This window comes from Electrophorus electricus, chromosome 2, assembly GCF_013358815.1.
Source record: "Electrophorus electricus isolate fEleEle1 chromosome 2, fEleEle1.pri, whole genome shotgun sequence".
Lineage (NCBI taxonomy): Eukaryota > Metazoa > Chordata > Actinopteri > Gymnotiformes > Gymnotidae > Electrophorus > Electrophorus electricus.
In genome coordinates, this window is record NC_049536.1 from 3622039 (window position 1) to 3635342 (window position 13304).

A 13304-nucleotide genomic window follows, 5' to 3' on the forward strand; every position below is an offset into this window, starting at 1 on the left:
AATAAACATATGTGCATTAAGTAAAATTGTCTAAATACATATAGCTACGTATCTACCGGTAAATATATGTAGCTGCATGAATGTATGATAATACCTGAATCTATGATTTAAATATTTGTTTTAATGAATATGTTGTATACTGCAGTATGGGATTTGTTCATCATTAATAAAACTACATTTCACATCTTCTGTTTCCAGTACACTGGGATGATAGTCTGAGTTCATATGGCATTGTAACTAGTGCTTATCATGCCCGTGGAACGCCCCCATTCCAAACGCTGTTTCTCACACGGTAACAGCTCCACCCAAGTGTGCGTTCCCATTTTCCCAGCCTTCAGCTCAGCATGGCTGTCAATCAAGCTGGAGCACTGATCCAGACAGGCAATCAGTCATCAGCCATGAAAAGAAGTCTCTCTCTCCCCTCCTACCCCTCTTTTAACGCTCTTTGCCTCCTTTATCCCTCCTGTCCGCTCGCTTTCTGAATGGGCGTGACGGTCTTAATCTCCCACACTCCTCTAAGTTCCCGCCTCTCTCTCTCTCTCTCTCTCTCTCTCTCTCTCTCTCTCCCACCGGCTGCCTTAATCACTGACAGAGCAGACAGTGCTAGGTTTTTTTTTTTGGGGAGGGGAGCCCAACATCAGCTTGCGTCCCCTCCCCTTGCCGTCGTCCCCAGCTCAGTGTCCTGAGGGTCAGGCCCCCCTCCCCAGACTGGGGGCCTTTCAGCTCCGGCTAAAGGATCATGTCATGAAAGGAGCTTGATTTAGTTTTAACAGGGGGCTGTGTCCGGCCTTTAAGTGGTAAATGAATAAACATAAGACGTGAGGGGCTTGTGGGGTGGGGAGCAGAGGGGAAGGATGTGAAAGCGCAGGAGGTGGGGTGCTGAGCACTGGAGCGTAAGAAACACGGGCTTGGCTCCCTCTCTCCTCCTCTTCTCCACAGTACCCCAGAAGCAGTTAATTAGAGTGCTTTCTCTACTCACATGGCTGCTGAGATCAGAGTGGTTTACACCAGGCCTCCTATAGAGAGAGATTACTGCCTGCTTCCCTCGCTATTCCAAGGAAGACAAATATTTTTTTGAGGGCTATCTTGTAAGCTTAATTCTAAAATGGCAAGACTCTAATATAGGAATGATGTGTTCTTTGGAACAAAGATACTTCATTTAATGTTTTGAGGACACTTTGGAGGTATTATTCAGTCAGATATGGTTCTGTGTTTATGATTAATGTAAAATTTGATGTATCCTAATGAAAGGTTGTATTTGCACACAAAGGAAACGACTTTCTCAAATGCATCACCTGTTGTACAATCTACTTTAGCCCTTGACCCTTAATGACCTTTGATCTGGTTCATGAACAATAATCATCAAAAAGACACGTGGTCTTGCCCTCTCCAGCATCATCTTGTTGACCTGTACAACCAAAGGTCATGAACTTTGAATGCAAGTGGACATTGACACAAACAGAAACACTACAATGCAATAGTCATACCACAGCAAATTCTAAAACAGTACCAGATCATAAAACAGCATTTTGGCATCATATCAAGACAAAGATTCAAATACAATTAACCTGATGCTGCAAAAAAGTGAGACCCTTTTATTTAAATGATCTAAAACACCAACAGGAAATTAGTTTGCAAAATAAATGAAATAAACTGGCCAAATACACATTTATATTACCACCAAATTTCAAAGATTTGTTATTTACAAAAACATGGGTATGAGGGAAGAGAGAAAAAATAGCTTTTATTTTTTCAAAAATCAAATCAGACTTCATAAGTTAGGGAAGGATATATCCCTAAATTTGAAGAGAAATGGACTGAATTTATTGGGATGTTTAAAAATGATTGGAATTTTAATTTCAGTTAGGCATAATCTATGAATAAAAATGTTGATTGTGTGTACAATTTAAACTAGGCCACTTTGTATAAAAGATATAAATCTAAAATGAATAAATTAAATCTAAAATAATTGCATATCTATTATTATAATGATGCTGGTTTTTTAACATTTCAAAAATTATTTTGTACGTTCCATTTTATAATTTTAAAGAATTTTAGTCTTGATTATTTCTTTCATTTTATGGAGGTAGGTATAAGACGCCAACACCAAACCATATGGTCCTAAAACAACGCTGCTTTGAGAGTACAGGGGAGATAACTGTGAAATGAAATGAAGCTAGTGAATAAAGAACAGTATATGAATTCTATAATATTAAATTACTTTTATCTTAATATAGAAGTGGATTAGATCTGGGCTGCTGTGGATTATATCTGAAAGTGAATTATGTTGGAATAAATGTATAATCAGTAAGAGCACATGATAAAATTAAACACAAAATACATAGACTGAAAAACCAGATCCCCCCCTTTGTCAGTATTATGGAGTAACAGCAAAAAGCACTGAATAAAAAAAACTGCAAAATGTACAGTGGCTGTACATAGGCGGTGACCCACCTCTGTTAGCTTATGAACAATCTTCTCTCCAACAGTATAACACATAAGAATATTGATAAGAATATTGGGGAAAATAGCCACACTTTGCAATACTTTGAGAACAATTCCGATAGCTATAAATAATTTAAATACGCAAAGACATAATAAGATACAGACAGTACATTCTATTAGCATAATCATTATCGTGTAGATACACTTAAAATATAATTAAGTAACATCTGTGAAGTGCAGCACAGAAACCTCGGCTATTTCCTGTTTATGAATGATGACGGTTGCTATTTCATCGAGCGAGAAATTGCTAAAGGATCTGTCGATATTGCTGCTGGAATGAAGACATCATGAACAGAAGAACTGTCAAACCTCGTAAGGTGCCCGGATTAGTGCTGCTCCAAAGCGAAGCGCGTTTCGTTCTGCTAAAGGTGAAAAACGTGGATCATTACTAATAGAGATTTGTGAGGGCTTTGTGGTAACTATACGCCACCTAGTGGCCCAGGGCAGTAATATACCAGAACAAATAGATATTCTTAAATAGCCTGTAAAATAAAATGATTTAAGTATTACATTTGCATATTTGCTTAATAATAAACACCCATGCTTTTGTTAACTTGAACTCACATGTCTGTGTGCTTGTTGGGAGTCATGTGGTTGTTGTACTCTAGAACAGGCACAACAATCTCCTCTTCATCAGGCACCTTAAAACCAGATAAAGTTGACAGCAAAGTCACATTGAGAAGTACAAAGAAGCGCAAATGACAGACTTCCCACACATCACAAAATCACACACACACACACACACACACACACACACCCACACACACACACACACACACACACACACACACACACACACATACACATGTCCTGAAACATGACTTTCAGGTGCCTTCTCCCTCAGATCCCTTACCCACATGTTTCAGTCAGCCATAGAGTATAAAAGTCTGGCCATTCTGGAAGCAGTTTCTGGTAAATACTGACACACGTAGACACAGCTAGTGAGGGCCATGCGGGCATATACAGAGATAGTTTAACCTTCACACGGAAAAGGAGGAAGGTGAAAAGTGATTTGTGCTCGGGAAACTAATCTCTGTTAAAACCACAGCCTCAGTGGATCATTTCTAAAGCGATTCTGAACGTTCTTACATAGGAAGAAAGAAAGCGAGAGAGAGAGAGAGAGAGAGAGAGAGAAAGAAGGAGTTTTTTGGGCAAATCTCACCTCCCAGTAGAACTCATCGTTAAAACAGTTGTCATCTGTCACGTCGCCCCAGATAGGCATCCTCAGGATGAGACCTGTGGAGGGAAGCAGCTCTGATCTGTCATCTGCATTATGCTAGGTGTTCCTGTTCAGATAAGACATTCCGCTTCAGCTAGGGGGCATGCCTGGACTGCTGACATTACTGCAAATCTCACCGCCGCCAAACAAGTGACAGAGCATGTTGACCATGCTCTTGTCGTGACTCTGTGCAAGAATTGACACAACGGTGCGCCAATGCACAGCAGCACACGATGGCTATGTGCAAAGTCTGCTTGCCTCAGCTTTCCATTTGGACATACCTACAAGTGTTCCACCACCTATTCCAAAGCACACAGCCACGCACATGGCAGCTGCCTGATAGCCACCCTGCACAGCAGGAGTCCTGTTCTTGAACTCATTAGTAAAATCAAAGGTGTTTACCAACCTGTTAAACGGGAGCGAGACAAACACAGTGGTGAGAATAAAAGCAATGAAGCTTGTTCTGACAAAATGAGCACAGAGGCCTTCAAATACCCAGAGAGAAATGGATATGTCGAAATAAATAACACATTGGCATACAGCCTTAAATTACTCACAAATAAAATCAAAAATACCACCTCAATGTAGTTGCATGTTGCTGCAAACCTTTAACAGAACTGCAACAGTAATCTCTGGAGCAATCGATGGAAATCTGACAGATATAACAAATATAATTTTCCCACTTACCCTTCTTTGCCATAAACGGATTCGGTAGCAGCAGCGGCTGTGATGGCTCCCACTATTCCCCCTATGACGCCCGGCATGGCGTGCAGGTTATGGATCCCACACGTGTCTTGGATCTTTAGCTTCTTTTCCATAAAGGGCTGGCAAACAAGAAGACAAATTTCATTTATATGCTTGACTGTCTTCACTGACCACTTGACTGCATAAAAAGAAGTGAACAGAGTTGACATTTTTATTTCTACTGTTAGACTGTGAAATAAATGAATGAACTGTGAAAGAGAAGTGCAAGACAACAGAATAATAGTTAATTGTATTACGCAGTAGCAGCTGAATGAATATTGAAAAGTGGACCACCCATTCTTGGTGCTTTGTTGTTGTTGTTTTTTTAATTTCTAGAGATCTTACTGTGATGTATAGGTAGCCCAGTGTGGAAAGGAGCCCACAGCAGAATCCTACTATCAAAGACCCATAAGGCATCAGCATGAACTCTGCAGCTGTTCCTACAGCTACACCCCCTGCTAGGGTGGAATTCTGGATGTGTACCTGGTAACAAATCATTGGTGACGTTATTACCACAACAGCTATGAACCACTGCAATAACTGTATGATTTCAGCACATTGGGTTTGGCATTCTGATCTGGAATTGAACTATCAACGTCCACAGAAATGTTCAAAACAGTATAAATGAATAATAGCCAGTGTTTTGTGTAGCTGGTACATAAATAGGCAGATTATAGGTCTGGAAAGGTAAGGATGTGTGTGCGCTTTTTCTCCGCTGTACACGAAACCTGATGCTCCATTTTTAATCTGCCTTACAGGAGCCCCTCACTGCACAGTGAACAATCCACCCACAAATGACCAAAACATTTAATTTGATGTACAACACCTTTGGTTTAAGAGGTCTAAGACCATTGATAGTGTGGTTAGAAGCAGTGAAGGACAGATGGGCATTACCATGTCCAGTTTTCCATGCTTCTGAGACAGGCTGGAGATGGCAAAGGTGGTGAGCACCGTGGCGGCTAAGGACAGGTAGGTGTTAATGGCTGCCCTGTGCTGACCATCTCCATGGTCACAAGTGGCAGAATTAAAACTGGGCCAGAACATCCAGAGAAATAAGGTTCCTGTGAAAAACAAAATAAAAGCTTAGGCTAAACGGCATCAGTCACACTAAAGGTAAGTGAAAAAACTAAACAAAGCTTTGCTAACTAGAAATGCATTATTGGAAGAGCTTTGAAGGAAACTTACCAATCATAGCAAACACATCCGAGTGGTAGACTGAGCCCTGCAACTGGCTGCTCTCCTTTAAGTTTGGTCGATAGAGGACCCATGAGATGGCCAATCCATAATAACCTCCAAAGATGTGGATCACCATAGAACCCCCAGCATCTCTGGCCTGTCAGACAAAACGCCTCCTTGTGTGAGTTACCACAGAAGTAGTTTCATCTCCAACGTGCATTCAACATCCATTTATTAGATCTGTATTATCTCTTTGAGAATCACAGATGAGAATCTGATAATTACTTACATACACATAGAAAGAAGTAACTTTGATATGTATGACTAAGCTTAATTCTATTTATTGTTCAATAACTAAATTTCATGGTTATTTAACTATGACATTTCTTTTAAAATGGAAATTTTGTAGCCTTCCACACAGTGCAAGATTAAACCCTGTGGAAGCCCCTAGACACTCGAAATCTTGGGGGCCCCCTCGAAAATTATTGGCGAGGCACTAAGTCACAGAAAGCTTCATTTCTCGAGGATTCTTGTGCGCACACTCTAGTGGGATAACACTAAACTAAATGAACTGAGTAGTGTACAAGTAGTGGAGAATGTGGGGATTGTGTCTGGTACAGCTCAATTCCCATTGTAAAAAAACTATTTATATACTTTATATTAGTGTAAATACTTATATAAGTTGTTAAGAGGTACATGATATTAATACACTATTCTTTAAATATAGAGTCTAACGTAAAGTACATTTTGTTTTTAGTTTCTTTGAGTTGATTAATTTTTTCTTTATTTTGGAAGCAATTTAAGAAGCTTGATTGTAATTTTCTTTCAAGATCAAATCAGTATTATATTGAACCGTTGCCGCGGGGCCCCTAAAAGGTGCGGGGCCCATTGGCCAGTGCCTACTCTGCCTGTTCGGTAATCTGGTACTACTGCCACAATAATCAACTGTACACATAATCATGACATTCAGACATGGTAGCTGTCTTCATGAGACTCACGTGAAGGAGGTCGGAAATGATATATTCTTCCACAGCAAACAGGGTAATGCCAAACAGGGTCATGACCATGAGCTGCACAGGGCTGACCTTCCCCAGGACGGCTCCGTAGGCGATCAGACATCCCGCCACACAGAAATCTGCATTAATTAAGCTGCCCACAGGGGTGGAGACAAGGTATTATTGAATGCCTTAATTGCTTTGATTTGTAACATTTAGAATACTGTGTGAAACCAAATTCATTCTTGCATAGTCTGCCATTTTGCATTTTTATTCATAACCAAAGTCATTGTGTACTTACATGATGTACTTACACTATTATAAATTACTATCCACAACCTTATTTGTCAGGGCTGCTTCTCACATTATTTCACATTAGTTTTTTGTGAAAGAGAGAGATGATTGTCTCAAATGCCGTAGTAAATAACCTGGGTGGTACCTTTCCCCTCAGGTTAACACAGAGCAATAGTCCAAGGGAACCTCAAAACCAATACCAGGTCATTGGGTCTATATTTACTGCAGTATATATAGAGACCCAGTAGCTTTAACTTTAAATTGTATTTGTTTCTTTGAAGTAACCTAAAAATAATGCAACTGCACAAAGGCACAGTTTTGTGAACAAACATATGATAAAATACACAGCAGGAAAGAACAGGGTTAAGATGAGCCAGTGTGTTATTTGACATACCACCTATATCTGGGCAAACATACACATTTTTTGTCATATGACCCTAAATTCAGTTTGCATTCTCCATTTCCACATTTCGGTCGAAGGAAGAACCATGTGAATGAACAAACTGTTTTTTGCCTGTAAAAATGTTTTTTGGCATATCAGGTGTAATTGGTTTTACATTAAACGTGATTACTCTTAGTTTTAAGTTATATCAGATATGTTGATGAACTGCCATTGCATAAAAATATATGAATGAATTAGCAGATGTGTGGCTATGGGCTGATAGATTGAACACTTCTCCAAAATGGTGTTTGTGGGGTAAACTGAGCGGAGACTGGGGGTATGTGGGGTGTACAGTGACCCCTCAGGATTACATGAACTATGTCAAATATTTGGTGTTTAAATTGGTGTTGCATCCAAACAATTAATTACTGACATTATATTTCATGTTTTAGATGTAGTATCTGAATAGCTGACATGTAGCTAATTGCAGAAAAATAACTGATGGAACAAGAATTACTACTGAAGTACAGTAAATGGGCCTACTTTTCTATGCCGATTTTGATCATGCCATCCGTGTAGTCCAGAGAGTGGAACCAGCCCTGCATGAGCAGAGCCCACTGCAGCCCAAACGCGGCAACGAGGAAGTTGAAGCCGACACCACCGAAGCTATAACGCTTCAGAAACGTCATGAGGAACCCGAAGCCCACGAAGATCATGACGTGCACATCCTGGAAACCTATGGGATAGATAAGAGAGAGTGCAAATGCGTTCAGCATTCCCTAGAATTCACGTCATCATTTCTGCACAGATTTATGGTTTTAGTACTTGCACAGAGTTGCGCTTTTATCAGTGCGCTTTTATCAGTGCATATAACACACAACTGAAATGGAATCTTTCTCACTTTAAGGAAGATACAAGGGATTTGTTGGCAGGTCACATAAATTAGGCTAAATTAATAAGACTCTGGCGTAGTTAACCAAGAGTAGTTAGAGTTGTGTTCTAAATGATTTGGCCTATGGGAATGAAAATGAGTAAACTCAATCACAGTCTGTAAATTGGTGATTACAATTGTGCCATAGTACAACTCAGTTAAACAGCAACAAAAACCCCTACCCATCACAGGCAGCTATTAGCAGAAGCTTGGAGTAAAAAATGAATACCAGAGCAAGCTGTGCAGAGTGACCGCAGTGCTGGATTTCAGTATCAGTATTAGAGTCTTTCTAATTATGATTACAAATCATAGGCATCTAAATCGGGAGCTGAATGGCAATGCACCTATAACACAAGGACATCTCCAAGTTAATCTCGCATCCACTGAACGAGGTCATATTTTTGCTGACTCATCTCAGTACTTCTTATGTTACAGCTGAGGCGGGTGAATGAAGCCACCAATGCAGGTAGATCTATTTGTGAATTACTCCTCTTCACCAATTTGCAATATCACCATGCGCTACGCCAAGACATTTCTTCTGGAAAACTGCTAAGCAGTGCAAAACTGATAAGGGCAATTTATGACCACATTAGACTTGCTTCTGTGAGAAATGCATAAATAATACATTATAATACAATTATAAATTAATTATACATTATATATTTGAAACAATTAAAGTGTGAAATTTCAGAATTAAAACCAAATTCTGTAACTAACCTTTAAAATTGGATTTCAAGAACTTAGTTATGTGGACTGTTTATATGTACACAGTGACACACGTCAATGCCAAACTGTCAGAGTGGCCTATTTTGTTTATAGTTCAACAGACACAAAATGTTTCCAAACAGTGAAAAACACAAAGTGCTACTAAATGTCAGTGAAAGCTACATTCTGATGTGAGCAACACTGTACACATGTTGCCATGCTGATGTGTTTACTAAACAGTTCATGCACTTCTTGTCCTCGCTGCTGACAAAAAAAGAACCCAAAAACTGAATTAGGATGAAAATCTTTGGATTGGGCTGTGTTTATACTGCTTATAGTTAGCTCCAGAGTTGGGGCAAGGTTTAGGATTAGGTTTAGTCCTGGTAAGACAACTGACACAGCACCACTGCCATTTCTGTATTCAATTTAGTAGCAAAGGGTCTACTGAATGTGCATATTTTAGAATGTGTTGTTTTTTACTGGAGATTTAGAAAAATCTGGTTTTAGAGACTTGGGTAAACAAGGTTAAAGAACATTTGGGCTAGATGCGAAAAGCCTAAACATACATTGGCTAATTTCCAATAACAATCTAGCAAGACAGAAAGTGTATTTTCCTGAACATCTACCACTTGTTCTGATTACTCAGTGATTGAACACAGACAGCTATTGAGGGTTGTTTTCTCAATAAACAAACCCAATCCCACCTTTAGAAAGTCATAGAATTCATGAACACTTTGAAACTTTGCACCTGCACTTACTCAGGAATGCATCATCTGTAGCCCACACTGGCTACCAACCCACTGATGGGGTCATTCACGAGCGTTGAAAATAAAATCTTACGTGTGTGTGTGTCCAAGAGAAAAGAGATCTATATACAGACCAAACACCACTTTGTTATGGAAACAGGGCAGGACGAAAACAAATGGAGAGAGATAGAGATAGAGAGAGAGAGTGGTAGAAAGTTGCAGCGTTAAAATCAACATTAGCAACATAGCAACATTAAAATTAAAAAGCACAAGGAAAATGAAAATGAGATTCATAAAGCACACAAAACCTGCATAAAAATCCAAACAGGTATATTTATATTAAATTATTAGGAAATTATTAAATGCTTATAAGACACTTCTAATTCAGCCGTGTGGTGAATTAAAATCACTTACTTGGATATCTGAAGTAGAAGTCATTATCAATGTCGCTGGTGATGTTACGTGCCATTTTAAATTCAGCCCAGTGTGCGTCTGATTCACCATTATAACGGACAAATACCCCAAATAGTATAATCATGGCGGTTTGCCATACAAAGCACACGGCCGGTAGCGTCCATCTGATGTTAGTGCTTTTTGGCCCGTCGCAGTATGGCACAATGCAGTTCCCCATCCTGGCGAGTCCGGGTCAGCAAGTGCGCTAGAAGTAGGACGCACACCTGTTGCCAGGTTCTTTAAGTACATCGCAGATGTGGAGGTGTGTCCTTGCTCAGTGTTAAGTCAGTCTCCTCTTACCACCATGATTTAATGACAATAACAAAAACGATCAAACTGGTCTTGACATTTTTTTTGGCTCTCACGATTTAAAAGTTTTCGGGAAAAAAATGTATATTTTCAGAAATTATTTACAAAAACGATGATCTACAGCAAAAGTAAAAGCAGCGATGGCCTAATGGTTTCTTTTAAAATATTTCGGTCATAAACTGACAGCGTTGAAATTAGGTTAGTATAGTTGCACGTTAAAAGGTATGGATTTTGCGTTCACGAGAATCAAGGATTACACGGCATCCAAAAGAAACAGAAAAAGAAGCAGCGTGTGTGGCCACATTGTCGTCTTGGACATAAAAAAAATAAAAAATAAATGCGTCTTGATCCGTAAACATCACAACATTAATGTCTGTAAAAACTTAAAGAAAAATAAGTATAGTGTGGACTACACTATAAGTACAATATGACTGAAAAAAATAGCACATTCTTTACTGCCTACAAAAATGTAAAACAAACAGCAAATAACTGCTTAAACTATAAGAGTAGAGTCTTACAGATCAGATATGAGATGTGAGAGTGCACAGCACAAGATATACACCAGAGTACTCTGTTAACGCGAACAGATGACACAGGTCTCCTCTGACTAAACAGTCTTAGTTACAGAAGCCATCACCTGGAATTAATAAGCAATTAATAAAGAAAGAGACAGACAAGAAAAAGAAAGATATACAGAGAGAGAGAGAGGGACAGAAAAAGAAGGGACGAATGAAGGCGTAATAGAGAAGACAAAGTATTTGTAAAAAAATAAGAATAAGAAGAGTGCCCCATGACACTGATGTCTGCTCCATATAATTCATTTTGTACTAATTTGTGACCATCCCTCACCACAAACATTACATTACTGATGCTCCTATAAGCCTTTATAGAAAATTGGAAGAATACTCATTTGGCCATCTGCAAAAAATGACCTAAAAGACTGCATCTGTTGGTAGTGTTTGTTGATGACATGTAACTATAAGGAAACACTGGTAAGGTATTTGGACTGGGCCCAGCTCCCTCCTTAACTCCAATATTAAGATCCTATTATTTACTGAGGGTGTTTAAAGAGGTATTTGTTCTGACAAGCTCCTTTTGTTGTGGTGGTTTTTGAGAAATTCCTTCATTATGTTTTAGTTCCATTATGTTGAGGTAAACCTACACTACTGTTGACTAAACTGCTGATTCTTTATGATGCACTAAGCCCTGTTTTACTGCTGTCAGAAGTGACGGGAGATGCCTAGTGAGATATATGCTGGATCACATCTTATAGCTTGAGGGAGTAAAATTCTAAGGGTCCTGGGTAATGACTGACACTGGCCTCCACCAATATGACATCTACAAAGAAATTGCTCTATATTGCCCTTGAAGCACCTAAAGTTACTGGATTTGAGACGATATGTCCAAAAACAAAAGCAATCGTAAGAAAATGAGCAGCCGCCTTGTGGCTGCAGTCTCCAAGTGCAGTGAGAACAGTGTCGAATTACTGCATGAATGTCACTTGGACTAACGTGGTGCTCAGCACTTTGCTGCTCATTCTTGCCTGCATTTAAGAGTACAAAAGACTGGACACTACGTACAACATTAACAATAAGGAAAGATGTTTGAAAACCAAGGCTCACGAAATGCTTTAAATACACCTGCAATATAAAAACAATAAAAATCATTTTAAAAAGCAAGACAAAAATGCAATTAATAAATCTGTTGAGGATTCTGTTTTTAAATGCTAATGGTGGCAGTAAACCCATGAAGGGTTTGTAATAGGATTCTTGTTGGCGCATTGCAGGGTTCTGGTAGCGACTTTCTGAACATATACATTTGTAGTAAAATTCATAGGGAGCCCAGATAAGAGAGAGTCTCATGAATCCAGTGTAGCTGGCACAAAAGGATGTATATGTTTCTCACTGTCAGACTTTAATCTATCAAATGTCAGACTTTATGTATGTAACATGCTTTATGAGCCTCTAAGATGATCGCCTGAAAAGATAGTCGTGGTCTGGCATTCCAATTAGTTCAGGTGTTGGGGTGACCTGCCTATATACAAAATACTGTTATATTTAGCTGTTATTGACCACAGAATTCAGGTTAATTGCTATATTGTCAAATCAAAAGTAATTTCAGAGGACATGTGTTTTTAAAGCTCATAAGAACTGAAAGAGTTACAAAAACATCTCTAACATTTGGGGCTTGATCAGCCCACAGTCATGCAGACCATTTCAAAAGGAAGAAACCCAGCACAGTTTCTCCTGTATACTGGAGTAGACCTGCCTTTTCTCCTCAAAGGCAGTGCAAGGGCAAACCATGGAATCTTCAAGTCAATGACAAAGAACCCTGGAGTTATGGTTCTGCAAGATCTCATAACATCTCCCAGAAGAAAACACTAAACACAAGTACGCCTGTGGTTTTCAGTCATCTGTCATTGATTCGTCTAATAGTGGTAATGGTGGTAAATCCAAGTGATTGGACTTGTAATAGAATCTTAAAGACATGTTAGTACTCACATGATGGGCTTCATCAGTTTAACTGGGAAGTTGGATGTTTAAACTTCAGGGGAATCACCTATGACCTATGACATCATAATATCAAGCACTACTATCTGGCGGTGTAAATCGATCTGAATCTGTTGGTTTCACACTTGCCTCAATACAATGTCCACTTTTTCAAAACACAACACATTCATCATATCAACAGACTATGTGAACTAAACTGTCTATACTTTGTATTGCTTTGATACAAAAGGCATTCAATCACCACTTCTTCCAAAATTCATGAATACCTCTCTCAGCCATTGTTCACAACCAGCAAAGGTTTGTACAATATGTACAATATGTGCATATACTATAAT

The 13304-nt window shown here is 39.1% G+C and overlaps 1 protein-coding gene across 1 annotated transcript; it reads right to left on the reverse strand.

Annotated features, from left to right (window-relative positions):
- Window positions 1–3065: 3065 nt before the first annotated feature.
- On the reverse strand, window positions 3066–10376 carry rhcgb (Rh family, C glycoprotein b). Its single transcript, XM_035523846.1, has 10 exons — window positions 10112–10376; window positions 7859–8051; window positions 6643–6793; window positions 5654–5801; window positions 5363–5529; window positions 4814–4951; window positions 4412–4548; window positions 4006–4130; window positions 3668–3741; window positions 3066–3146 (listed from the first exon to the last, which is right to left on the reverse strand). The coding sequence occupies exons 1-10, from the start codon at window positions 10326–10328 to the stop codon at window positions 3066–3068; spliced, it is 1431 nt and encodes a 476-aa protein (XP_035379739.1). The 5' UTR covers window positions 10329–10376.
- Between the last annotated feature and the right edge of the window lie 2928 nt (window positions 10377–13304).

Bases quoted from the DNA above. Each gene is read 5' to 3' on its own strand.
- rhcgb (XM_035523846.1), bottom strand. From the start codon at position 10,328: ATGGGGAACTGCATTGTGCCATACTGCGACGGGCCAAAAAGCACTAAC. The intron at 8,052-10,111 runs GTAAGTGATTTT...TCTATCCCATAG, and splicing joins CTTCTACTTCAGATATCCAA to GTTTCCAGGATGTGCACGTC. The intron at 4,131-4,411 runs GTAAGTGGGAAA...CCCGTTTAACAG, and splicing joins TCCGTTTATGGCAAAGAAGG to GTTGGTAAACACCTTTGATT.